Source organism: Strix aluco, chromosome Z (assembly GCF_031877795.1).
Source record: "Strix aluco isolate bStrAlu1 chromosome Z, bStrAlu1.hap1, whole genome shotgun sequence".
Lineage (NCBI taxonomy): Eukaryota > Metazoa > Chordata > Aves > Strigiformes > Strigidae > Strix > Strix aluco.
Window position 1 is genome coordinate 64,339,815 of NC_133971.1, and position 26,251 is coordinate 64,366,065.

A 26,251-nucleotide genomic window follows, 5' to 3' on the forward strand; every position below is an offset into this window, starting at 1 on the left:
TCTATCTATGTCAACAGCCCAGCTGCATGTACATTAAGAAAACTACAATTAATAGAAATGCTTTAACTTCAAATCAGAAAACTAACCATTTAGATGATTTAGATGACTTACTAGAAATGACTCAAGTCCAAACCTACTGGCATCAACAGGTATCTTCCATTAGTTTGCTTAAACTGAAGCTATATCAGACTCTATTCTTAAAATGTTTAATGTAAGTTTTCAATGACTCCACTTTTAAAAGTTTGTAATGCTATGTGGCAAATACAGTTTAAGTGTTATGCACTCTGAATTGCCAGAATAATGATGTGGTAAACATACTTGTTATGTTCATCCATACAAAATCTTTTAAACTTCCCATATTGCTGCTCACTGTACCATTTCATGAAAGGCCGGCATATTTTGGTGCATTTACAATGCTCCAAGGCTTTTCAAAAGCTAATTTATCATCTGTTGTAGCTTTCACAATACTATTAAATAATTCAGTTATTTCTTTCTGTAAGTTAAAGACCTATTTCTATTCTAAGCAGCTTAAGAAATCTACTGTAGTGAGTTAGTAAGGTATTAGTATGATATTAAATCCATGTGACGAGATTGCCATTCCTGCATGAATTAATGGACTGTTTTCAATCAAGATTCAACCAAGATTGTCTTAATGTGTTACCTCTCAGTTCTACATACCAGTACAGTAACGCCCATTTGGAGCCAGAACAAATCCTGGTTTGCAGATGCATTTAAAACTCCCATCTTCATTTATGCACATCCCATTTAAACACATGTTTGTAGTGGTACACTCATCATGGTCTGCAAAACAGTGCAAAGAAAACTGCTTATAGTTCCGCACCTTCCAGAAGATGACACAGTAAAAATAAATGATCAGGACTGATGTGACACATCCCTTCACTTGAAGATTAAATTCTTTTCACTCTACAGACAATGCAGCAATTTTTTTTCCCATTGTGATCAGTTACTTTTCATGTTTCAGCAGACTGTGTATAGGAGAACAGGGTATGTCTTTCTTTCTCACATGAAAGGATAAAAAGCTTCAATTACCTGATAGAATTAAGAGCTTATTGTTTACCTATGAAGTTTGTTTTAGACACAGTATAGTCAAAATTAAAAACAGTTACTTCTTCAGCAGTGCTGATACATGGAACACTTGCTATGAAGCTTTAGGAAAAAATGTTATTCTTGGCACTGAGTTACCTGGGACTCTCGAGGAAAGATTAGTTTCAAAAAAGTATTACCTCAAGTTTTCTTTGAAATCACGCAGTTCCATACAATAGCTATTTGAATGCAGGGGCTATAAGTTCACCTCATGTCGTACCTTATTTCAAAAAAGGTAATCCTTAATGATCCTTAATTGTAGTATGAAGTACAATTTCTAGAATCACCAAGCTAGTGCCTGCCCCATTATTTATAAGAGTTCTTACCCACACAATTTTTTCCATCTGCAGTCAGTTCAAACCCAGCATTGCAAATACACTGGAAACTTCCATCAGTGTTTACACACCGTCCATTTTTGCAAAGAACACCATTCTGGATGCACTCATCTATATCTAAGGCAAAAAAATAAAACCACAGAATCAGAGAATTACTGTAAGATAAAAATGTATATAGTGACAATTACTGCTTAGAAAAATACTGACATGTTATTTAAATATTACTTAGAAAAAAATTTCCAAAGATGGTTAAAAATTCATTCTTATTGCATCAAAGATCAGAAAAATTATTGTTTGACAGACTGTATAATAAATGCTACATTTTTTGATGCTCAGCAATTACTTTATCAACACCTTTAAAAAAGTACTCACACATTCATCTGCATACATACATAAATATACACCTGTCATACTACTAGTCTATTTCTTGGTTTTTTTGTAGAACTCCCAGCTGGGGAATCCCTTGGCCAAGCGATAGATACTCCAGAATAATGGATAAATGTTAAAAGACAACAACAGAGCAAATGGAATGGTAGCCTAGAACTAGAGCTCCAATTAATATAACAACTGTTGAGATTTACTGAAATCGCATTGCTAACTGTGTTTTGAACTCCAGTGGGATTTGACATAAGGGGTCAGAACATCTTACCAATGCAAGCTTGTTTGGTAGGAGTTCTCTGGAAACCTGCATGGCACTTGCAGTAATAGGAACCAGGTGTGTTGACACAGTCTCCATTGGAGCATGGGTTTGATGTACATTCATCAACATCTGTTGGCAGCACAGAGGAGCATTAGTGAATTCACAATGTATACAACATTTTTTTCAAGTCTGGAAGTTTCTAAGTGAAAAAGACGGTAACTAACAGTTAAATGCTAAATATTAAAACTTGTTCTTGGTGCAAAATTGCTACTTTCCTAAGAACTCAGATCTGCTCTTAGTTCAACTAGGCAGACATTTTTAATAAGTGAAATGCTCCTACGTCATTTATACACATCTTGAAAGCCAAAAAAAAGAAAAAGTATGAGGATTTTGAGACATGGGATCTGACACCTGCCTTGTGAAAGTGAACAACACTTAATTCTTCTTTGGAATAAAACCAATACAAATTAAAATTGGCATTTTAAAATTAGAGCAAATCATGACATCCCACCCCACCCCCCCCCCCCCCATTATATTACAAGTTTATTGTAGAAATGTGAGGAGGGGCCACACACCAGCAGGAGGCATTCTTAAAAAGACCATGATCTGCGTACCACATCTAACTACTTATGCCCCATTACATCCTCAACCCCAGTCTTTGTATTTGAACAATGCCAGATTTAATCTAGCCCTTCTCTACAATGTACCTTATTTTCCTTTCCAAAGGTTTTTGGTATTTGCGTGCACCAAATACACCTTAACCACCTTAAATCTTAGGTAACTGCTCAGAAATAATTCCCACTTGACACAGGGCACTGAAAACTTTAACTCCTTTCAAGAACCTATCCCAAATTTGATCCCAAGTGGTTACCAATGAGTCAGTTCTGTCTTTGGCCCGAGACAGTTATTCCCAGTTCTAAAATAACACGGATTGCTCCTCTCCTTTATGCTCCTCTACAGAACTTCCCAGGATCCTTGCCCTCTGTGAACTAGGGAGTGGAACAAATGCACCCCTCTGGTCTGGCAAGCAGGATTGCTGGCTCAGTTTCTCCTGTAGCGACCAGACGATGACATGTGCAGCTCATCTCTGCTATAGCTAAATTTACAGATTATAAACTGAACTGATCCCTTGATGAAATCCCTCTTTCTTCATCAATCACCTTTGCTAACTTGACTTTTATCCCTACAGCTATGCCCTCCACTTCACTTACAGGTCTGAAATTACTCATCTCTTCGTTTAGGTAGGCTTTAACACCCAAAAGACAGTGATGACTTGAGGGCTTTTTGGTATCCGGCTGTAAGCTGCCCTAGGAAGCTATGGCTAAGTAAAGCCACTTCTGATCAGTTCTTAGTAATGATGATTTTCCATGCATTTTGCTGTGTATGCTACCAGAAATACCAGGAAAAACCCAGCATAATTTTGGTGATCATTTGTATTCACCCTTTATCAGGTCTACTTCTAAAACTTAGTTTATTACATCTTGGAAATAATGGGATGGAATGAGAAATTAAACTTTCAAGACATTTATACGCTGAATAAATATGTACTTCTAGAAAGCACTGTGCCAGGAATGACCTGATTCTAAAAAATGGCAAAAGGTTAAGTTTTGTTCTAATTTAACCATAAACAAGGCCATATATTTCACAGGATTTACTGTGTTAATGCATACATAGTTAAAACCTATAGCATCAATAATCAAATCACTGATTTAATGAGCTGGTTATAGCACTCTTGGTGCCTAGATACTATCAGATCATTCTGGGTAAACAGCTAGATGAATAAAGGCAAAGCAAATAGAAGAATCAAATACCTCCTCTCATGAATATTTAGCTCATTCATATTTGCATAGCAGCTGACAGCACCACTCCAGTAAAACCACAAGAATGAAGCAAGATAAAGAAAAGAGAAATTCAGAGTGTTAAATACAGTGAAGAAAACAGTAACTGCATTTTTATACTGCAGTAGACTTCTATGTAACTATAGTAGCTTCCTGCTCTCGTGCTTCTCCACCATGCCTGGCTATTGGGATGCCCCTTCTCATGAGTGCTAGATTGGGTATTTTTTCCTCTGTGCTCAGCTGATGTGGGAGGTCCAGGAAGATCACACATAATTCCTTCAGAACAAAGTCCTCAGCTACCAACAAAATGTCAAACTCTAAATCACATTTTCACATGACTAGTTTGTCAAATGTCTTAATCCAAATGACTTTACTGTGTATTTATCTTGCTTCAGTATAGGGGATGACAGGGGAAACTTATAAATACTAGATATGGCATTCATCTATTTTGTTTAGTTTTCCTACAGAGAATGACATTTATGATCTTATTATAGGCTTCAACTTGCTTCATCTGTTAAAGAAAATGTTCATGCTAGAAATGGATCTCACTGTAAATTAATTTATAAATTGTACAGCAGGAATGCAGTGTTTTCTCTATGAAATAGCTGACTTAAGCTTAGAAAATCCTTTCAAAGCCATGTGCATCAGATGATTTCCATACAAAATATGCATCTTAAGATGCTCTTATTTTTATAAGCTTTTGATAAAAGAGGGAAATGGCAAATATATGTTAATATAAAGGAGTTGTTGGCTTTGAGCTTGCATTGCAAGCATGCATATTCCAGCAGTACAAACAGGAAACATCTGAGACAGAGACATTTAACCCATTTATTCTATCTCCCAGACCACCCCTCTTGAGTGTCAAATATTTCTCTTTCACCACTTGCATCACACTTATCTCCAGTTTTCAGTGTTTCACCTGTAACACTTGTCAGAATTTCATTAGACACAGTATGGAACTTCCAAGCTTCCCTTAAGACTTACTGCAATGAGTCTGAAGATATATTACAGAATTTTAAATATGGAGACTGGTATTCGCAAAACAACTAACATTCAACACAGCAGATTTACAGGCTTGCTGCCACTTTCAAAGACTCTACCGTTTTATCCAGAGTTTCTATAAACAGAATGAAATAAGGAAAGGTAATAATATTACAACTGCCTATCATTTTGGGGAAAGGGACTGACCATTCAGTGGCAGATCACTTAAGACACTTACCATTCCTTGACCCATCAGAGATATATGAGAGCAGCATAATACAAGTTTAGGTCAGAGAACAGTATGTGATGCTATTATTTTTTGATTTGGCAGGATAATTCTGAAATTAAACTTTTCTTTAACTCTTTACAAAAATATCTAATGATTTCTGGCTTCCTACTTTATTGCCTGGGAAGTAGGCAGCCAGAGAGATAGAGGAGTATGGAAGCAGTGTTCATTTATATACCATTAACCTTACCCCATGCAGTGAAAGGTAACGGTTCCCAATGCCCCAAGACTGTTCTTTCAGTAATGAGTATCCAAGTTAGATTCAAGCAAGCCTTTAACTTCATTTAGTATGTATCAGTATACACAGAAATTCCATGTAGTTAAGTCCCTGCCTACATTTCCAAGACAACTTTCTGTGTGATTTACAGCAACTACCATTCACAAATCACCGATTCAGTGCGGCACTGAGGATACTCTGGCTATTTCTTTATAATACAATTAGACATTATCAGAAAACAAAGTTGTGTTATCTAAGATAAATATTCATAAAGTATACTCTCATAGAAAGTCTTCTGACTACAAGCAATCACTCAAAAGGCAACCCACTGAAGTCTTAGCATCATTAGTGATGACTGGTTTGTTTCACACAAAAAAATAGACAAAATGACACTTAAACTTGCTGGAAGTCATTATTGGTATTTTTTCCCCACTTTCAATCTAGGACATTACTGTAGCTGGCACAGCACATTCTGCTTTTTTAAACCAGCTGAAATTTTTGTTTTGATCCCAGTGCATCCAAAATTTTCAGATCACTGTTTCATGCTGAGGTGTGCATTACAAAGTCCAGACTAAGTTCCCTAAATGAATACACCTTTTTCCTGGGCACATAACTGTGTGTTAGAGGATTAAACAGGTCAACAATATTTTGTTTCCATGCACCTATCAATCTAGTCTCACAGTTTTCAGGAACTTTAACCTCAAACTGAAAATCAGATACAACTTCGCTATTATCACAAGCCTGGAGTGGAAGGTGAATAGCAAGGCTGGTGGCCTACAGGGTGACTCCACATAAAAGAGACAGAATACCAGCCAGCTGTTAAGAACACAGTCTATCTTTCAGTCAGTCAATTTCAGCACCCAGACATATAAATCTGATGGGACTTTTAAAACACAAATGGTTGTCCTACTTTATTTTTTCATGCATGATTTCTTCAATGAGAACTGAAAATTAGAAGTTTAATTAAATCCATATAGCTGTACTTGCTGTGACCGAAGTATAAAGGGGCACAAAGACAGAGCGAAGGAAGCATTTCACAACAGGCTTAACCACAGAGTTTAAACCCTGTTCTGGACTAATCTCAAAAGCCACTCTCAGATGAAATTAGTACATTAATATCTGGCTGGGAAGCCAAAAAGGAGCCAAAGGCACAGAATGATTTCTTTTGTGCCAGAGGTTATTGAAACTGGTATTCACTAAGAACAGAAGTCTAAAAGGTCACTGAAGCTCAGGAGAAAAGCCTATCGCTAACAAGATCTTGTATAACATTTTTCATTCACAGATCTCAAATTTCTTTATAAAGACTCATTAAGCAAATGTTCAATCAAAAATATAACTATTTAGGATCCTACACATTTTCCAAGCTATAGCCTGCATACAGGAATCTTCTCCACACAACTACCCCACAAGAACCCGCAAATTTTGTATTTCCCCTGAAATACCTGATGAGCCTTTGACATTGCAAGAGTGAAGTCCACAGTAACTGAACAAAAGTGTGGAATTCCAAATTCAGCTCTTGTTATAAAAAGTTAGCATTCAATATTTTCATATGGAATGTAAATATAACCAAAAGTTAACTCATGCATTTTTCTAATTATTTGATATCTTTCAAACTGTCATTCATCCTTACGAGTAGGTAAAACATAAATTCTGCCCCTTCGTTATCTTGAACATAACTTGACACTAACTCCTGTAGTAAAAATAGAGCTATTTGAGTGTAACAAAAGAGAACATGAAACAGAACTTACTTTACTGAATGTAAAGACAAAAATGTACAATACCCATCAAGGACAAGGAATACTCAATATCAATACTTGCGATTAAAGATTTTTTTTATTTTTAAGGAAACAGATAACTCTCATGAAGATTTTAAATTATTCTAGTGAAAGTAGTATCATCGTCTTTGCGCTCTCTTTCACAATAGTAGTATCATTAAAATTAATACGTATGTGGGGGAAAAAGAATATGCTTTGCTATTTTTAAAACCAGACTTAAAGCAGAAACATATTAGCATTTTAAAAGTGAATAACAGATTTTAGTAATGTGCACTTACCAATACAATCGCCATTTGCATCCTGCTTATATCCCATGTTACACTCACATCGGTAACTAGAAAGGGTTGGTATACAACGTCCATTTAAACAGAGGTTGGGATGGTGCTTACAGATGTCTATTGTCTGATTGAGTATTGCTAATAAAAAAACCAGAACACGAGAAAAATATTCATATTTTCAAATAGAAGTAAATATGAAGATTATAGCTGGCTTCAGAAAGTATGTTATCAGGTGCATAAATATATGCACCAAATCAAGTATCTTTTTCCAAGCATGTTGACATGACAGTTAACTAACAAAAACTAGCTCTCAGAAACAAAAAAACCATCAGACAAACAGTTGTAATTATGATTTACCATTTATGTGTACAGCCTGATGAGATTGTGAGTGGCCTCATGAATAAACCACGATTTGGGTGAAAGACGAAGCAGTCTGTTTACTTTGGAATGTTTACTATTTTTGGTGTACCTGTCTTAGCAATACTCCTTACATTTTATTAACTTTATGGCTCTGATCCTAGAGATGTGCTTGCACATGTTATAAGCAACTTTACATATATGAGACTTCCCTCTGAATATTATTCACCTTGAGCTTCCAGTCAAGGCAGTGTTCCTGCAGAATCGGTAAATTTTACATTTGGAAGAACGAGGAAAGAGAACGGTTTATTTTAAACCCTGGTGGCTTTTTGAAAACACTTAGAAATTTGGAGTTTCAGCACACAGACACATCAGCAGGGACAGCACAGGCTCAAGGACTCTATAACTGAAGCGAAGAAAAAAAATCTCTTCATCCAAACTCTTGTTAAAAAAAGGGCTCCTGAACTCCTTAATGTATCAGCTGAGGGCTCTTAAATGTGTTTGAATACCAAGGCATTTTTATGTGTTAAGAACACCATATCATTTCTAGACTAAAAACTAAGCAGAAAGAAAAAAGAGAAACAAGTCACAACAATGCAAGTACTTACTTAGCCCTGTAATTACTGGGCCACTTCCAGCGGGACTTTGACCACCTGTTCCTACCCCTGCTCCACCTACACCTGGGGAGAAACCATTGCTTCCAGGGATGGGAATGAATCCTCCTCCTCCTGGACTGTAGCCATTACCATTGCCACCAGGAAGGAACCCATTTCCTCCAGTCCCAACACCCCTGGAACCACCTCCAGCAGGAGTGCCATCCACACACAGTCTGCGGTGTTCATCTATTAAAACAGGAATGCACAGAGAAGCATAAAGTAAATCAACTCTTTAGAGTCAGCTTATAAAGAAGATACAGATCTTTGTATGCTACAAAAACTGAACACCAACTCCTCGCTTCTCTGTTGTATGTTCCCTCTCCCACTCTTAATCTCAGGCAGATCCCATGTTTGTGACAGGTGTTATTTAAGGAAGGACACTAAAAAAATAAAAGGAAATACTATAATTTACAACTATTTGTTGAAACCTTTTTGTTGATGTGTTGCCAGCAGGACTGTAACTCCCTGGTCACTCAGAGATCTTGATATAGATAAACTGAAAATACGTTTCACTAGGGATGTGGACCATTGTTCTGTGAGCAGAGTTGAAAGAGTAAGTGAAATACTGATGCATTTCTAGTTCAAAGTAACCCAAAATGTAATGGCACAAGAGAGCAGCTGTTCCTTTAAATCAAAATGAACTATGGACCCACAGAGTCATTTCCTCTTTGAGCCTGACCACAAAATCTTTCCCATTTCCCAAGAACTACTTCCAAAGTCAACAAAAGGACATTAAAGAAACCAGTCCCAAACAATCATGGACCAGAAAAAAATGGTTCACAGATGGTAACATCAGTATTAAAAACACAAGAAAGAATAATAATGTAATTCCTGACTTTCTTTTTTCCATTTAGCCTACATTTTAAAGCAGTTTAAAATATACCAGTGACCTCCATCCTAACTGGAATGGACAGCAAGACGGAGAAAAACAACCAATCAACCAACAAGCCACTCACCAGATCCTCTGATAGGACACACATCTGGAACAGACCCGATGGCCCAGCACCGGCCAGACTCACAGCAGCACTGCCTTTTGGTCAACCTACCGGGAAGCTCCTGTGCACAGTGGCCATTCACTATGCTGGAGAAACATGTACTTGCCCTCTGATCTGGAAGTTAATTTAAAAAGAAAACAAAAAATAGTAACATGAACTCTCAAAATTACTTTCCCGTATTCAATTCATGGAAGGACTAAAATGTGTAAAAAGTAGTATTAATAGACCCACAAAACCAAATCCAAAAATACCCTAGAACACACCCAATAACCGAGGTGATCAGCACCAACACATTCCACATTTAGCTTAGCGCAGGATCACATATTTGCAGTGACGCTAGTCTTGCATTAATCCAACATGCAATCTTAAAGTCCACTCAAGCTAACAGGAAATATAGATGATCAAGAGATACAAAGCAATACAAACAGAAACTAGATACAAATATATAAAAAGCCTACTATGACAAAAATTGACACATTTCGTGTAACTTCAATATCACTAAATTCATTTAATGAATTTTTCCTTGGTGTAGATCTATCTGATTGAAGAAATGCTATCCAGTCTGCTCTGCTCAGCAGACCAAATGGACAACAGTATTTTCAGTAGTGCCATGTGAAAACTACTCTATATAAATATGTCAGTACTTAGTATATTCTAGTTCCTTCAAGAACACACCCTAGATCTTTTATTGTCACACTCCTGAATGCTGACTATGAGAAAAGCTCAATTAATTTGGAAAGACATGATACAATAACTGAGCACATCCTGATATTTTGGTTAAAAGCAAATATTTATCTTCAACTGGGAAGAATAATTTGTATTAATAAGGATTACATTCTTCACTTTTCTCCTAAGTAAAGGGGAAATTATACTTCTCAAGTATTCAAATTATAGTCCAACACTATAAACATTTGAGAGCACAAGAACTCTCAGACACATGTTCATTTAAGAGAAAGAGACTCTGTGACATAAGGGCCTTAGTGGACTAGGGCATGTGATTTGTGTGCAATTGGGTTTGGGAGCCGACTTTAGAAACCAGATTGTAAAACATGCCAAAATCCACAGAAATTTTGATCATATTGGAAATCATAGGTTCTCAGTATTCCTGAGGCCAGCCACGATATATTTGAAGTCTGGCACTCCTCAGATAAACCTGGATAACAAAAGCTGGCTACATTGTGCAGAAAATTATCCATGTGAAATCACTTGTAGGTCTTGTGTTGCTACTGGCATTTATCTGTAATTCAGAAACATCTTAGGAATTCTCATCCCTTTCCCAACATGAGAACAAAGTACTCTGGGATGTCTGAAATAAGAAGAACCACATAAGATCTAAAGAAGACACTATTATTAGCAATTGTCAATGTTTTTTACACACAGTATACAGTATTTTTAGTTAATTCATCACAATGGCTTATACCATATATTTGACATGTGCAGCTGTATAAAAGCAATTATCACATGTGAAAAAAAGCACACATCTTTCTTATAATATAGGAACAGGTTTTAAATAAATTGTGCTGTAAGAGCTGCAGTCTACTGAAATCTAGTATTTGTTTTATTATCTGTTCCAGGCAAATTAATGGCACCTCAGCATACACTACTTAATGCCTTCTGAGTTTATATATGTGCCTTATATTTGTCTCTAAAGCTATATGGGATGGAACTTGAAATACTGACTAAGGATAAATGTTTGCTCCTTCAGAACCAAAGCAAGCTTAGCTTTTTTCTTCATCAGATGCAAGTTAGAGAAACAAATATAATTAACATTTCCTATATTTGCTTAGACAATAGAGATAGTAATTGCTTTTTTTCTAAGAAGATCCAGATCTCAGACAGGAGTTTCCTGGCTACAATACAGCTGACACAGAGGGATCTACTATTTACATAAAGATGGTTGCAATGGCAGTGATCATCAGAGGAAGATGTTATGAATTTTAAGTAGCTGGATCAGAGGTACCAGTGAGTTAGCATATAGTGAGGTCCTGAGGTGCGGGGGGGAGTGCTAGGTGGTGGGACAGAAGTTCTGATGCTGCTGTGTATAACTTGCCTTAATAACCTTGAGAGCTCCAAAAGACTATAGGGTGCAATACCTACCAATACAGCGGGAGCCATCCACAGATGTGACATAACCCCGTGGGCAGATGCAGAAATAACTTCCTACAGTGTTAGAGCATTCACCGCCTTCACAGTTTCCTGGGATGATGCTGCATTCATCAATATCTACCCATAAAGGAAATTATATAGGATAATTAGCAGAGCATTTGAACATACTGTATTAAAAAGAGGGAAGACAGCTTTTCTGAAATGAAGTTATTATTCAACTCAAATTGAATAACATATTGCTGGTGTTTGAAGACTGCACATAATTTTGTTTGCCATCTAATGGAGGCTCTCCTTATCAAGTGAGAGTACATGAAAGCAGCCTGGGATTTCCTCTAAATGACACATACTGAGTGCCATCTCTAGAAAGCATGCAAAAGCTACAATGCAATACCAAAATACACATCCTGATTTTGAGTGGAAGGAAGGAGGATGGTAGAGCAGCCAAGCATGACAGCTCTGGGCTTCTGCAAGCACAGTAATATTGCTCATCAGATTGGAGTGCTTTCTGGCCTTCTAATTCGCCAACTGTAAGCAAGAATTTTGGCCAAGCTCTTCAAATGCAACCAAATGTTGCTTTTTCACTTTCTTTCAGATATTTTTAATCCATTCAAATGTTTCTGGTAACTAAAAGCAGTGGTCTCATCTGAACACTGAAACAATTTTGTGTGTAAATACACATAACGTGAGATGTCATGAAGCTGATGAATGAGCTCTTGTATGTAACAAGGCACCGCTATGGCACTTGGCACCAGGACTGAGAGCACTGTGTGCTGTTCCAGCACAAACTGGAGCAAAATGAGGAGCTGAGGCAATGAGAAGCAATAGGAGGAAGCAGTCTGACTGTATTGTTGGAGATGTGAAGCACAGCAGAGCAAACTGGAATGGAATAAATACAAGCGGGAAGAACAGCATGAGAGTAAAGTCTGTCATGACCATTTATACAAACGAACCATTTTAAGTAACCATTCCACAGCTGTGACAATCTTCAGACATATGAACATTTTTAGGATCATTTTTGTAACCTAATTTTGCTTTTAAGTGACCTCTTTATATTAACTTTTGGAGTGGCCTTCAGTGAATGTGAACTGTGGCCCAGGTTTAACCTGGAAGGCATTCTGAGAAAACATGGGGAAAAGTGGGACAACTTTCTAACTAGCTTGAGACGAGTTGTCCTGGTTTAACCAGGATAGGGTTAAGTTTCCCCAGCAGTGGGGGGGGAACTCTAGCAGGGTTATTCAGATACCATGCGGAAGTCACATCCTGGCAGGTCACATTTTCCTGGCGCGGAGCGTGGTGCACTCGTGGTTTTGTACATCGTGCTTCAAACTGCTGTATTTGGTAGCTATTTTGCTCTGTTCATTGCTATCACTATTACTGTTATTGTTACTGTTGTTGTTTGTTGTGTTGCTATTGCACTGTTGTATTAAACCTTTCCTTATTTCAGTCTTGGGCCTTTGCATTTCACTCCCTTTGTGGGGGAGGGGCAGCGGCCGCGTGGTCTCAGACCCCGGCAGGGGCTAAACCACCACACGAGTTATGTTTTCCAGTTGGAATTATGATTCCACAGGTTTTGCATGGCTTGATACCAAAGGTAGTCACAGATACAAGACTTTGACTTAACTTGTTTGTAAGAATCTGGATGCAGGATTAATTTAAATTAGCTTTCACGCTGTGAAACAAAAATCAAAACAAAAAGTCAGACTGTTGAACCCAGACTCTCTCATAATGCACAAGTATCTGAAAGAGTATAACAGAAATTATCTTGTGATGTATCCTGGTTTAGCCAGGATAGGGTTAAGTTTCCCCAGCAGTGGAGGGGGGAGCTCTAGCCGGGTTATTCAGATACCATTTGGACATCACGTCCGGGCGCCGAAGCGATACGGTCGGTCAGTTAACACGTGTGTTATGCCATCGCTCTTCTCACTGCTGTATTGGTACATACCTTGCTCTATTCATTGTTATTACTGTTATTACTGTTATTGTTGTTGTTTGTTTTGTTGCTGTTGCACTGTTGTATTAAACCTCTCCTTATCTCAGCCCCGGGGCTTTGTATTTTACTCCCTTTGTGGGGGAGGGGCAGTGGCTGCGTGGTCTCAGACCCCGGCAGGGACTAAACCACCACATGATGACACTGTGAAAGTCTTCACATTCCTTCTAAGAAAGCCTTGGGACCCCACAGACCATTCCTTGCACTTTTACACAGACCTATAATTTCCTTGGACCTGTCACTCTAGAATCTATTCTCTTAAGATGAATGACTACTTGAGAAACAAACTTTAGCAGGTGTTAATTCTTAGGAGGCTTTTACATGATGAATACTTTGCTCCCTCCCTTGCTACATTCTCCATACTGAAAACTCGAAGAGTGCCAAAAAGATCTGGCGTGCACAGGGACTATACTGAAAAGGCAACTCGCCACTGTGGGAAGATCCACACATGAAGAAGTCCCTTCAGATATGAATCTACAGAGGACATTCAAGTACTGAAAGGAAAATTAAGTTTTGCCACAAGGCCACTAAGAATGAGAAAACTGTTCTTTGTAAAGTGAAGGTATGGATAAAACACTCCCTCTCCCACTGCCATGGCATGTGGAGTGTCATTGTAGAGAAGACACTTTATCTTACAGGTAACATCTTCAAACTTCCTAACTAGTCCACACATTTAAGCATCCTGTGGCCTTTGTTGTTTGGTTTACACTATGAAGCAGAATCAGAGGAAGTGGAAATTTTGTCTTTTTAATAAGGTTATTTATTTAACCATTTCAGAGGAGACAAAAAGTTTAAATTTCACATTAAAATAGTTACAAAATTATGACAACTATTCCCTGCAATTTTAGACATCTGCTCAAGTGTGAAAAGAAAGTGTCATTTTTGCTAAATCAAAACACTTCTAAGAAATAATGCTTTCACTTAAGACTTCATAGTTCCCCACTGCAGAGATTCCAGAATTCCAAATAATGGTATAAATCAAAACCAAGTAATTCCCCAGGAAATCTCTGAAATCTTACAATAATTTACTATATTAAAGATAATATATATAATGTGGTGAACTGCTTACCATCTGATTTAATCCAATGAAATGAAACCATGTGTGTAAGTCAAAACAGAACCAGAACCAGCTGCATGCCTTATTGAGGTCTTTCATGAGGTACAGGTCTTTCACAACCCATAAGTCTTTTAAACATGAATACTGTCTTCTGTATACACACACAGTCTGAAACATCACATCAGAAAGACAGGCAACAAATTGGACAAAATGAGGACTCTGCAGGAAGAGCTTACTTTTTCTGGAAAGTGACACCTTCTGATGGCAGAGTCACTGGATGCTCATGCAAGAAAACTCCCTTATTTTACCATCCCTTGAAGCACACCTTTGATCTCAAGGAAATACTACATACTCTTTTTCACTACTGTAGTGGTTCCAAAAATAAATTCCAAAGCTAATTCTAAAGATCAGAGGCACCCAAACTTTGATAAAGGTATCACAATTTAGCAGCATGGAAATACTGTTTGAAGATGGAAATGATGTACACACGAATGGAATGGCACAAAGCTGGTAGTAACTGCCATCAGTGAGATGCAAGCAAGTTAAATTTAAGAATCCCTGTTCTAGGAACTAGTTACATAGCATTTTCAAAACACTTGTTTCATTCAGTCACTCTCTTTAAGAGTGGGTCTTAAATCTTGTAGGTTTCATAGCATTTTTTTGATAAATGACGTACAAGAGCAGCTACTATACATAACAAAAAAACCCCCACAAACCACAAGAAAAATGAATCTATAAAAATCTGACTACTAAAACCAGCAGGCACTTGGAAACTGAAAGTTTCCCCTTCATTTTCACTCTGTTTGGCACAGGTACCTGTTACTTTAAAGGCAGTAATCTTAATTGCAAGAACACAACACCTGATCTTCTACCAAAAGAAACCAAATTGCAAACTACTTGGTCATGCAGTACAAAGCCCATTGAGGTAATAAGTAGGTGGAGTTTGTAGCTCTGGCAATTGAAAAACATAGGAAGGAAGTAGTTAGCCACTTCTGCAAAACTGCAGGACATAGACCATCCTTCTCACCTGGCTACATGCACAGGAGTTTAACACTGTCTAGGACTCTTGTCCAAGAATGACATGGAGCTGGGAAGGGAGGAAGTACCTTCCTGAAATCTGGGCTGTGACCAGAGTGGAGGGAAGACTCCACAGTTTTCTCCTTGTGGAGAGAAAAGTATTTTTTTAACCAATTAACATGGAGAACTCTTGTGGAAGAATAATCTTCTTACTTACTGGAGCAGCACCAAGTCAGTGGATTTTTTTTCACTACTTTTTGAGCTAAATCTCTGCTTCTCCCTCCCCCTCCCTGGTTCTTGCATGTGCAATTCTGTCAACAAGATCTGTTACCTCTGACTGGAAATTCTGAGACTTTACCTCAGGAAGAGCTATTTTTAGGATGGCTGGCTGAAAAAGTTACTCAATTTCCTCCCTTCTCCCCTCCAAAATACACAAATTAATGGTCTCAGGGAAAACGCTCCAAAGATAGTAAGAGGAGATGCTGTCTTAAGGGTCAAACAGACTAGTGGTGTGAATGGCTGTGGTTTCAGCATTGCACATGAGACAAGAAAGCCAGTCTCAATGTGAGAACCAATTTAAATGTGTGTCATAAATTCTGCAGGTGTGAGTATTAATAGGTGAGCTTCTGCCAAAAAAACCCAGCCTGGCTACCTGTAATTCAGAATTCAAGACTTTTACTGCTACAGTAAGCAAGATTTTATGAATAACTGAATTAAAAGTACCAGAAAAGGGGCTCCCAACTGCTGAGATCTGAAAAAGAGTTAGTTCCTTGAAAACAGTATTAGTCTATAGTAATACCAGGTAGTTTCAAATCTGAATAACACTGCAATGAATTTATGTATTAAAGCAGGAAAACCAGAAATAGAACTGTTTCTTTTAAAAGGTTCTTTGCATTTCGGTGCCACATTTAAAAAAAAAAAACCACAGGAGTTAGCTTTTGTTACATAGTCCTAGCCTTTTGATGCCAATAGTACAACAACTTATCTTTGTGGAAGTGCAACAGAGGCACCCTACCTCCTAGAATACCTCTGACTGTAAAGGGTGTCGTAACTAACTACATTTAGTCAAGGACCATGATGTATTTTCTATTTGAGAAGATAAGTGGACCACATATATTAGATCCTTGGAGTACTACTAAGTAGTAGTTCACCTCGTAGGTAAATCAGGCAAGCACAATTGAAAGCTTATTTCTCCTCTCAGTTTATCTATATAAAATCCATCTCTGAACACCCATAGAAGTAATCTCCACTAATTCTGGAAGATAACATCCTAAAAATGAACAGAATTTCATTCCTAAAAAGACAGTAAAACCTCAACATATTGTAGAACACAACTTTTAGGCCAAGAAAGAGAAGGATTTGGGGTTTTCTTTTGTGTAGTGAAGACATCACATTAGTACACCGGGTATCTGGAATTTGGTACAATCCCTGTAATGGTCTTTTCCAAATTTTTTCAGCTCTGTGCCCATTTCTTGAATCCTTCCATTAGTTGCCTTGTAGTGGAAGGAGTTGTCCTGACTACTGTGGAAGGTCTATAAATCAGGAATATAGTAAAGCTTATAAATAAAATCAATGATGATGAACCCTGAGCTGGATTTTAAAGGTTGTTATTTTCCCAAATAGCCTAAACTACCTAGTTACATTTCTGCACATGAGGGCACACACACAGTAACACATACAAGTTGTTCTCATGTGCTTTGGAAATCCTTTAAACCCTCTTTACTGATATGTAATTGCCATTAATTTCTGAAAGGGCACTGTCAGTAAACTGTAATCTGAGGCTCAAGATAAACCCAATAAGACAAATATATGCCTTTTTATTGATTTTTTTTTTAAAGAAACACGGGAATATAATGCAAGCAAATAGCCTAGAAAATCAATGATTATTGCTTAGAATAGTTCTAGCAAAATCCATTATAGCACAAAAAGCACACCATGAACATTCCTACTTATTCTAACAATAGCTATTGTTTCCAGGAGGAACAACAGGAAAAATAAACCCTAATCCACAAAATACACCTGGATGTTTAAGGGCAAAGGATATAGCAAGGGATCTCAAATCCCTCCTTCTTAAGTGGAGGACTTGCTGTTAAATAAAGAAGGTCTGAATAGTTAGTGTAGGATTCCAGCCTCTGTCTCTGAACACTGGAGCCTTGCCTGGTTACTGACTCCCAACTTGGATTTTGTCCTTTTTAGTCAGAAAGTAATACCTGATATACTTAAAGAAGGGAAAGGAGTGAGCAGAATACTCCATACTACATCACTTTTATAATGTTTTAAATAAAAAAACTTCATTAAAACAATGCAGTTTCTATTAATTTCTCTGTAGGGAGGTTCTAACACATAGGAGACCAATTCCTTACATCCTTCCCAATGGCCCAATCCATATAGATAAATGATGTAACTTCACTGAAATGACCAGTCCCACTAATTGAAAGTGTAATTGCTTGAAGGACTAGCTATAGTTTTATCCTATAAATTAGGAACCCTCAAAACTTTTATTAAAAAAAAAAAAAAGCCTGAATATAACTATGGCTTGGCTTTCATTCTCCGCTCCATTCTTGGAATAATGTAGGCATTAGGCCAGTATCATTTTTGCATTACCACCCTGGCTATGAAGCATGGGGAAATGAACAAGTAACTGTTTCACTGATTTTTTTTCCCCCAAAAAATGGTACAAACAGGGCACTGCAGGTTGTTATCTGCGTAATTCCTTGTGGGGAATTACGTGGTTAGGGAAGCCAGCGCAGAAGCTGTGAGCAGGGACTAATTAGTACCTAACTTCTGCCACAGACAGAAGTGGCAAGGCCTCAGAAGAAACAGAGCCGGAGATATGACCTGTTCTGCAGTAAGCTGCCAACAAAGCAGGAAATGAAAAGCCATTGATTACTGAACTATGAAACAGAAAGTATTTCAGACTACAGATGATGTTTCACTTCTATTATGCATGGTCCCATAAACACCACAGATTTTTCAGCAGATATTTGTTAAAAATACATTCATATTTTCCTGTGGATACTATCAGAGAGAACTGATGAATGACATTTTTAACAATTAAAGCAAAGCTTTAGATAGGTTAAAGAAGCAGAATGCAAAGAATGTTTTCAGGAGGAAGGAAACCTATCACTGAATAAATTCTCCTTTTGGCATCAAATCTGGAGTGGAGATGCCAGGCAGAAACATAACATATACAAAACGACCCGCATTTTTTGGATCTCTACGAAAACATCTATTTGATGTACTTTAAATGCATCCTTGCCTGAGAGGAGGTATCACGTCTCCTTCACATGGAGCTCTACTAGGGTTAACAGCAGTAAAGTATGAGCACTGACATGGGCAGATTACAGACATCATCGGAACAGGGACTTAATTTATTGAACTGAGACAGCAGTCCATCATAACAGATATCCAAATGCTGTCTTTGCTCTGATTATGTATTTACCGCATTAGAAATGTCTTTTTTTAGGACTAACACCTCAACAGCTGGCTTGGGCAAAAGCACTATTGCCTTACTCCTGCCGTACAAGTCTCATGGAATAATATGAAATACACCGTGATTGAGAGAATCAAAAAACCAAGTGCGCTTCTGATGAACAAGGATAAGTAACTATTCATCAAAAGATGTAAAAGTTACTAACGTTAATCACTGCATTTAACACTATAAAAAGTTCTAAACAGTCTCAAGCTGAGACTCCTGACAGAATAAACAGATGTAATTCAAAGAACACTAATTTGAATAAAAGCCTTCCAATGAAACACCTTGCAACTGACAACACAAATCCAAGATGAGTAAGAACAAAGCATTTATTTCTAATCTATACATTGCCTACACAATCAAATACACTACGTGTTTGTTTAGCAATTACATCTGGTTTTAATTCAGCTTTGAAATGATGAGATGATTATAGTTCTAACATTTTCAAATCCAGTCTTTCAAGTGAGGCATCACAGTCACATTTTGGAAAACATTCAACATTTGCAAATTTTTTTTCTGATAGTTGTTTACATTTAATGGCATAATTACAATAAATTTTTTCTGAATTTTGTGTACTTTATGTTGTAATGCTCAGTAAAGTTAAGCTTGAATTCTACTGAAGGATAAACTATACTGCCAGAACTTTTCGAAATCATGATAACTGTACTTATTGTTTGATATACCACATAACACAAAATTATGGTAAAACCAGCCAGTTATGCAGACAATTGCAAACAGTAGACGTTTATTCTCTTCCTAAATGTTGTGTAGCCATTGCAGAAGTGCAGTGCGGAGAAGCTAATGACAGCATTAAGATACTAACAAAACTGATCATGTAAGATGTATGTCATATTTAAAGTGGCTATAGGTACCTGTGCTCTGAGCTGGTAGGATAAAAGTCAGCTCTGCTGTGCCAGTTATATATCTACATCAGTACAGCATCATGTCTGACCTGATAGTAGTGCCAGACATTGTTATATAAACTTAGTCATAAACTGCATGTAACTGTTAATGATATCTGCCAATTTACCTTTCCAAATTATTAGTCAATTATCAGAAAAAAGCCATTAGTGTTGATCATTACTATACATTTCATACTTTGTGTTCTCATTTATCTATTACTAATGTCCTTGCACCCATTGCCACTACCAGTCAATAAAGAAATAAAAAGGAAGCTATAATTTTAAGAGCCTGTGATCAAGTGGCAGGCAATTCCAATAGCAGCTGGGGTTTTGCAGTTAGCAACGAATGGAAAGGGATGCTTCATCCTTTGGGCTTCTTTACACATAGGTGGTGAGGAGAAAGAAGCCAAGTAAAGGGTCACCACCTGGTAAGCATGATGTCCTTTTCTAAAAACAGCAGAAGCAGTGTATACATGGTCTCAGTTACCTCCTTTCCACTTTTTCCAGCGTGGGCAAGACCAAAGGAGGGCTCTTGTGAAGGGAAAACAAAGCACCCTGTCCTCTTCCTTGTCTTCTAATTATAATTCTCCTTCTTACATTATTGAGGCCTACCCTCAATTGAGGGCCTCAATCCTTACTCAGCCACTTCTTCCTGTTCGCTTCCCTGCCAAGAAAAATTCCACTACCACTTGCTTACAGTTACATTCCTATTCTGTCTCCCACAAAAAAGATTTAACTAGGATGTGCTGCCCAATTTATGCTTAGCCCTGTTCCTCACAGGTTGCTCTGAGAATGATTTGGGTTGGAAGGAACCATAAAGATCACCTAGTTGCCATTGTAGCACAAGGTAGATGAAATGCCTTGGATTTAATTCTCCCAAGGGAAATGGCTATAATTACAAATTTCCCTTTCAGTCATCTTTTGTAGGATTCCTCACTCCACTTGGTGCCTTCTGGTTTCTACCTCAATCCTGAAGAAGGCTACGGAGATGGTGCCATACTGTTCTGTTGCTCTACAACTCTTCTACTCTTCTATTGTCTTCAAGGTATGGAGAGATTCTTTTTCCCAATGTCTCAGCAAGGCTCTTGGTGTTCCCTTACTTCTAAAATGGTTCAAATGGGCCTGCTTTCCCTGTGACTGTGACCGCTCCCTGCAGAGCCCTAAACCTCTGTGTGTATGCTGGATACCGATCAGCACACTTGTATACAGTCAGGTAGATATACATGTGCACATGTACAGGCACATACATTTCTAGTATGAGAGAGGAGTTTCTAGTTCTCCTCCCATGGTAAGAAAAGCTCTATTTCTAAGGTTGCAGCTCTATTTCTTGCACACTGTTTCTTTGGAGGTTTTAACAAGATATAGGCAAGTTTCCCCTAGAAAAACTCACAACAGGAATGCACTTGTGTACCGAGCAGAAATTGAAAGTCAACATAAAAAAACAGAAGGAAGTGGAGGACAGGACCAGAGAAAAATACCTTTAGATTTTTTTTTTACTTACTCTTTGGTATTACTTGCAACACCACCAGATGCGACATTTTCACTTATAAAATGTGATTTTAAAAGTGCCCGTATTACTTAATTTTTCTGTGAATTCTCTATCGTATACAGGCAAAACTAATGAAACCTCTGAGACAACCTCCAAAATTGGCTACATACCATGTATTTGTTTGTAACTGAATACTGAGTATAAGGTAATTTAGTAACATACTTAAATAGCTGCCTAACTACAAGCCAAAGCCTTGAAACCAGCAGATCTCTTATGTGTGTAACTTGAATATGAAGGTACTCGCTGGTTGGGACGAAGTTTGAGAGTTCTGATTTCTTTTGAAGGCATGGCAAATTCACTCAAATCAGTGAAATCTTCATCAAACCCATAAAAACTCAGCAATTTTCAATTGCATTAAACTATACAGAATTGCTGCTCCTAATGTATCAACATTTCTGGTGAATAAACATGGTCTATGTTTATTAAACTATGCTTATTAAACATGGTCTATTTGATTTTTCATCCAAAAAAGAATGGACATTTTTAATGTATTTTTTACTTATCCAGGCTCTTCAACACAAACTGTCCATAGCAGTAATTTCTTACCTCCATTACCAAAACTGTCGCATTTGCTTTTCACGCTGTAGTCAGTAGGCTGAAAATACCGACCTGCACTAGAATATTTTGGGCATTTTTGAGAAAACCAAATCCTAATAACTCCGTTGCAGTTATATACTGCTCACACATGTGCTCTTTATCAATAGTTCTAAATTTTGAAACAGGATAAACACTGTCTTTACCCAGATGAGTCAGACAGAAAAACACAATAGATATGCAAAATATGAACAGCAAAGTAGAAACGTAAGAAGAAACAAAAAGCACAATGCATCTGTTCAAATCAGATGCTGCAGCTATTCAGAATGATTCATTGCTAAAGCAGTCAAATGCTTAACCACTTTTTAGGTACGTTCTCTGACAACATCACTTACCATCACATTTTTGAGTTGCCTCATTCTGCTTGTGACCAGCAGGACACTTGCACTCATATGAACCTACTGTGTTAATGCAGTTTCCTCCTTGGCAGACTCCAGGGATAGCCTGGCATTCATCAACATCTACAAAGACAAAAAAGAAGGAGTGCTTGATATAAGACACAAAATTTCAGCATGGCTTTTGCTGAAAGACAGACAAGTCTGAAATTATTCTTAAAAATAGCCACAGCAAACCCCAGCACGTTTCTCCACTTCAGCACCAATATCAGATATGACAATAATAGCAGTAACATGACTCAGACCTTCATGTGTGTTGTATTCAATTCCATATAAGCTCAAAATGTGTTACATGTATTGACTTATGACTTTCATAGCTTTAAATATTTAAGAAGTGTACTTAAATCAAATTTGTACAACTTCACCGTTGGTATCCCATGCCCTCAGATTGTTCCTTATATATGGCCATTACAAGATGCAGATCCTTATTTTGAAAGAATTTCTACCTGTACATATGGACTACCTTCCTGTTCACCTTAACTAGATATGATAATTCTTGCAGGACATTCTTTCCAGACAGAAGTCAAACTACTCAAGTTAATAGAAAATAGGTGCTATTCAGCCAGGATAAGCAAATGATCTGTATAACTTTATTTACTGAAGCAATAAGTAGGCTAGAATTTCATAGATTTCTTTAGGCTGGACTGTCAATGTTAAATAAATGCTCTTAGAAAATATATTGCCATTTTTGCTTCATGTCTTACTTTCAGTAACTTCCTGTTGTATTTTATGATGTGCTATTTCCAGTTCAAATTGTGTTGGGTTTTTTGTTCCTTACTCTCATTTGTTTATACATAAAACATCCTGTATTTGTGTAGGCTTTTATACAAAACTATCACGACTCAATGTGTAAGTGAAAATCGGCAGTTAAAGTAACACCAAGTATCACAGAGGCCTCCATGAAATAACCAGTGCTAAAGCAGACTGAAATTATTTGTACACAAAGGGAGAAGTGGCTCTAGACTAGTGCATGATACACACATGTGGGTATTTAGCTTCTCAGTAGCTCTTTTTAAAAGTTCAGTTAATCTATGGCTATCAGAGTTTAGAATTATGCAACTGTACTAATTCGTTCACAACAAAATTTTACATGCATCCCATCGTTCATAGAGGAGAGAAGGCTTGGAAGTTTTGTTTCAAAATCTGCAGAAGCTCTTCTGTGAGATTTCATTGTCGAAGTTTGCCCTTTCACAGAAGAGGCAAAAAATCAACTGATTTTGTTAGTTCTCTGCATTGTGAAATAGAAATAAAGGAAAGTGGTCTTTGCAGGTTGTAGAAAAGGGAACCACATGGCTTCCAAAGAGTTTCTTCTGTGCAGAGGTCAATTACATGCTATTTTCTCTTCTTGGATTACAATTAATTATGGAATTCAATTATAGAGTTAAAGCAATACACTGCCTATTTAAAAAACACACAATTTTATTTCACTCCTTTCTCCATTATGATTAAAATACCTATTTAAGATTACTATATTTTTAAAGTATTTAGGAAAAGTTTTTCATCTTTTCTTCACCAGATTTTTCATTAGTGCCAAATAAACAATGAATTTTAACCATTATCCTATTTCCCATTTTCAGTCAGTCTTCCTGTTAGCTTGTATGCATTATTAAATGAAGCAGCTGGTAAACTTTATTTAAGATGCAGAAGAAAGCATCTTTCCTCTTCACATTCATGTTTGTTTTCTTTCTCTATACCTTTACCCTTCCACAACCAGCTCTTTGACACTATGAATGTAGAGAACGATGAGACAAACAGTGGGACAAATATATTAATAGTAGAATACAGTACTCCTTTTCAGGAGGATGTTCAATATTTCTAAGCCTTTACAAGACACTGAAATTCCACCTGAGTTTGTGAATTATAGTACTTTCTGAGTTTTTGTTACTCCTGGTGTTTGTGCTATAGATAAAACCTATGATATAGGTTTTCACCTGCTTTTTCATTTAAGCAGGTATAATTGGTCATAGTCAAGGAAGTAGGCAATTTAAAAAAAAAAATTTTTTTTTTAACCACTGGACTTGGTTTTAAGTACACTTGCTGGAGAAGTTTGCATTTAGTTCCTCAATCTGTGATGATTTAGTCAGCACACTACCGTGTCGAAATGCAACAGACTGTAAATGGAATAAGGACTTTATCAGACGCATAAATTTTTTGCACGCTTTTTTTTTTTTTTTTCTAAATAACTAGTGCTTGGTGCAATCTAGTTTACCTGAAAAGCAAACTTTCTGTCTCTGCAGTACTTTCAGGAATTTGGACATGATTTAGCAACATCTAGACAGAATATGGGTTCCATCATTTGTTCACTCCCAGTGCACCCAGTAGCTCCCTTCTGAGTAAAACTAATATGGTGTTTGTCTTTTGACCCTTGGGCCAAAATGCATTCATCACACACAGTGTGCCTGTGCCTTGTGTCATTTATTAAGGCTTATTTAAATTAAGCCAACTATGTCAGGAGATCAGAAGTTAAAAATAATCACTGCTTATCCTTCACAGTTTTGTAAATCAAAGCTGTCAAGTAATAGCAAATTAATGGCAGTAGCAGCAGGAAATAAATACTTCCCAGAAACAGAAAAGGTATTACTGAAGCCTTGAAGTTAACAAAATTTTAAGATCTATTGATTCCATTCATTTCTTTCAATTCCAATCCTATGGTTTTAAGGGGACAAATGAATGTTAAGCTCTGATAAAGTCTGAAAAGCCAATCCTGATTAGGCAACACAGTGCAGTGCTTGTCCAGTGAAGAAAACAGAAATGGTATCACTAAGAAAGGTGAGATTATGCAAATCTTTGAATCACATGTGCTATCTTGCTTTTCTGTGCTAATACTAATATTAATTTGTGAGATCTTATATGTCAATTATTCTAAGTCATATTTAAATGTAAAGAGAGTAAGCATATTCAACTTCAGTGTTAGCTTAAAAACATACATACACACTACAAGCCTGATGTTTGGTCAGTATGATGAAAACCCAAGTTTGTTTTAATATATCATTAGTGTTTCGGAACTGAGAAAAGTCAGAAAGGACAAAAGTATTATCTTAAAAGGGCATATTTTATGAATTGCTTCCTAAATGACATTTTAAGATGTAAGAATATTTCTTCTGAAAATACAACAAATTTGAAATGAAGCATATTTTTCATTTACTTTTTTATATCTTTGACAGTCAGGCTAAGCCATATAGGAGTTTTAGTATTGTTAATTATCCATTTACTCACGCTTTTAAACCAAGCACATTACACAATAAACTTTTTGCCATTAACAGAAAATTAGGTGAATAACTCTTTAGATACAGTTCTGTTATTTAATGTGCTACAGGTTAGGCAGAATGTTTCCATGTGTTCAAAGGCTTGATAATATCTGTTAAGTGAAAAAAGACTCTTTGCTTTTGCAGAGTTTTTTCTGCAAAATGCCTGCAGGATTTGCACAGCTAACTTTAAACATGTACCTTTGAAAACACAGCCAAATTCAGCTTCCCTTTCTGAGAAGTGAACTGTTTCTTAAAAAACTCAGAAAGCTCAGGAAATATAAATCCTCTCAGATTTTGTATACTAATTTTGGAGAGTGCACTTTTTATTTACAATGGTAGTAATAACAATTACCAAAACACAAATCTTCTTTTGAATTCCACCTATAATATGTACAGGGAGTTTCTTTGCAATGGATTTGACATGTGGGAACTAAAAAGTAAACTCGTCATCAATACAAT

General features: G+C 37.0%; 1 protein-coding gene across 1 annotated transcript in view; it reads right to left on the bottom strand.

Annotated features, from left to right (window-relative positions):
* Positions 1-26,251, bottom strand: part of FBN2 (fibrillin 2) — a 175,823-nt gene that overhangs the window by 100,450 nt on the left and 49,122 nt on the right. The window contains exons 7-14 of the mRNA XM_074811874.1: positions 22,485-22,610; positions 11,560-11,685; positions 9,424-9,576; positions 8,420-8,653; positions 7,455-7,592; positions 2,089-2,208; positions 1,431-1,556; positions 679-801 (exon numbers count right to left, since the gene is read on the bottom strand). Of these exons, the coding sequence (XP_074667975.1) occupies positions 679-801; positions 1,431-1,556; positions 2,089-2,208; positions 7,455-7,592; positions 8,420-8,653; positions 9,424-9,576; positions 11,560-11,685; positions 22,485-22,610 (1,146 nt within the window). The remainder of the gene's footprint in view (positions 1-678; positions 802-1,430; positions 1,557-2,088; positions 2,209-7,454; positions 7,593-8,419; positions 8,654-9,423; positions 9,577-11,559; positions 11,686-22,484; positions 22,611-26,251) is intronic.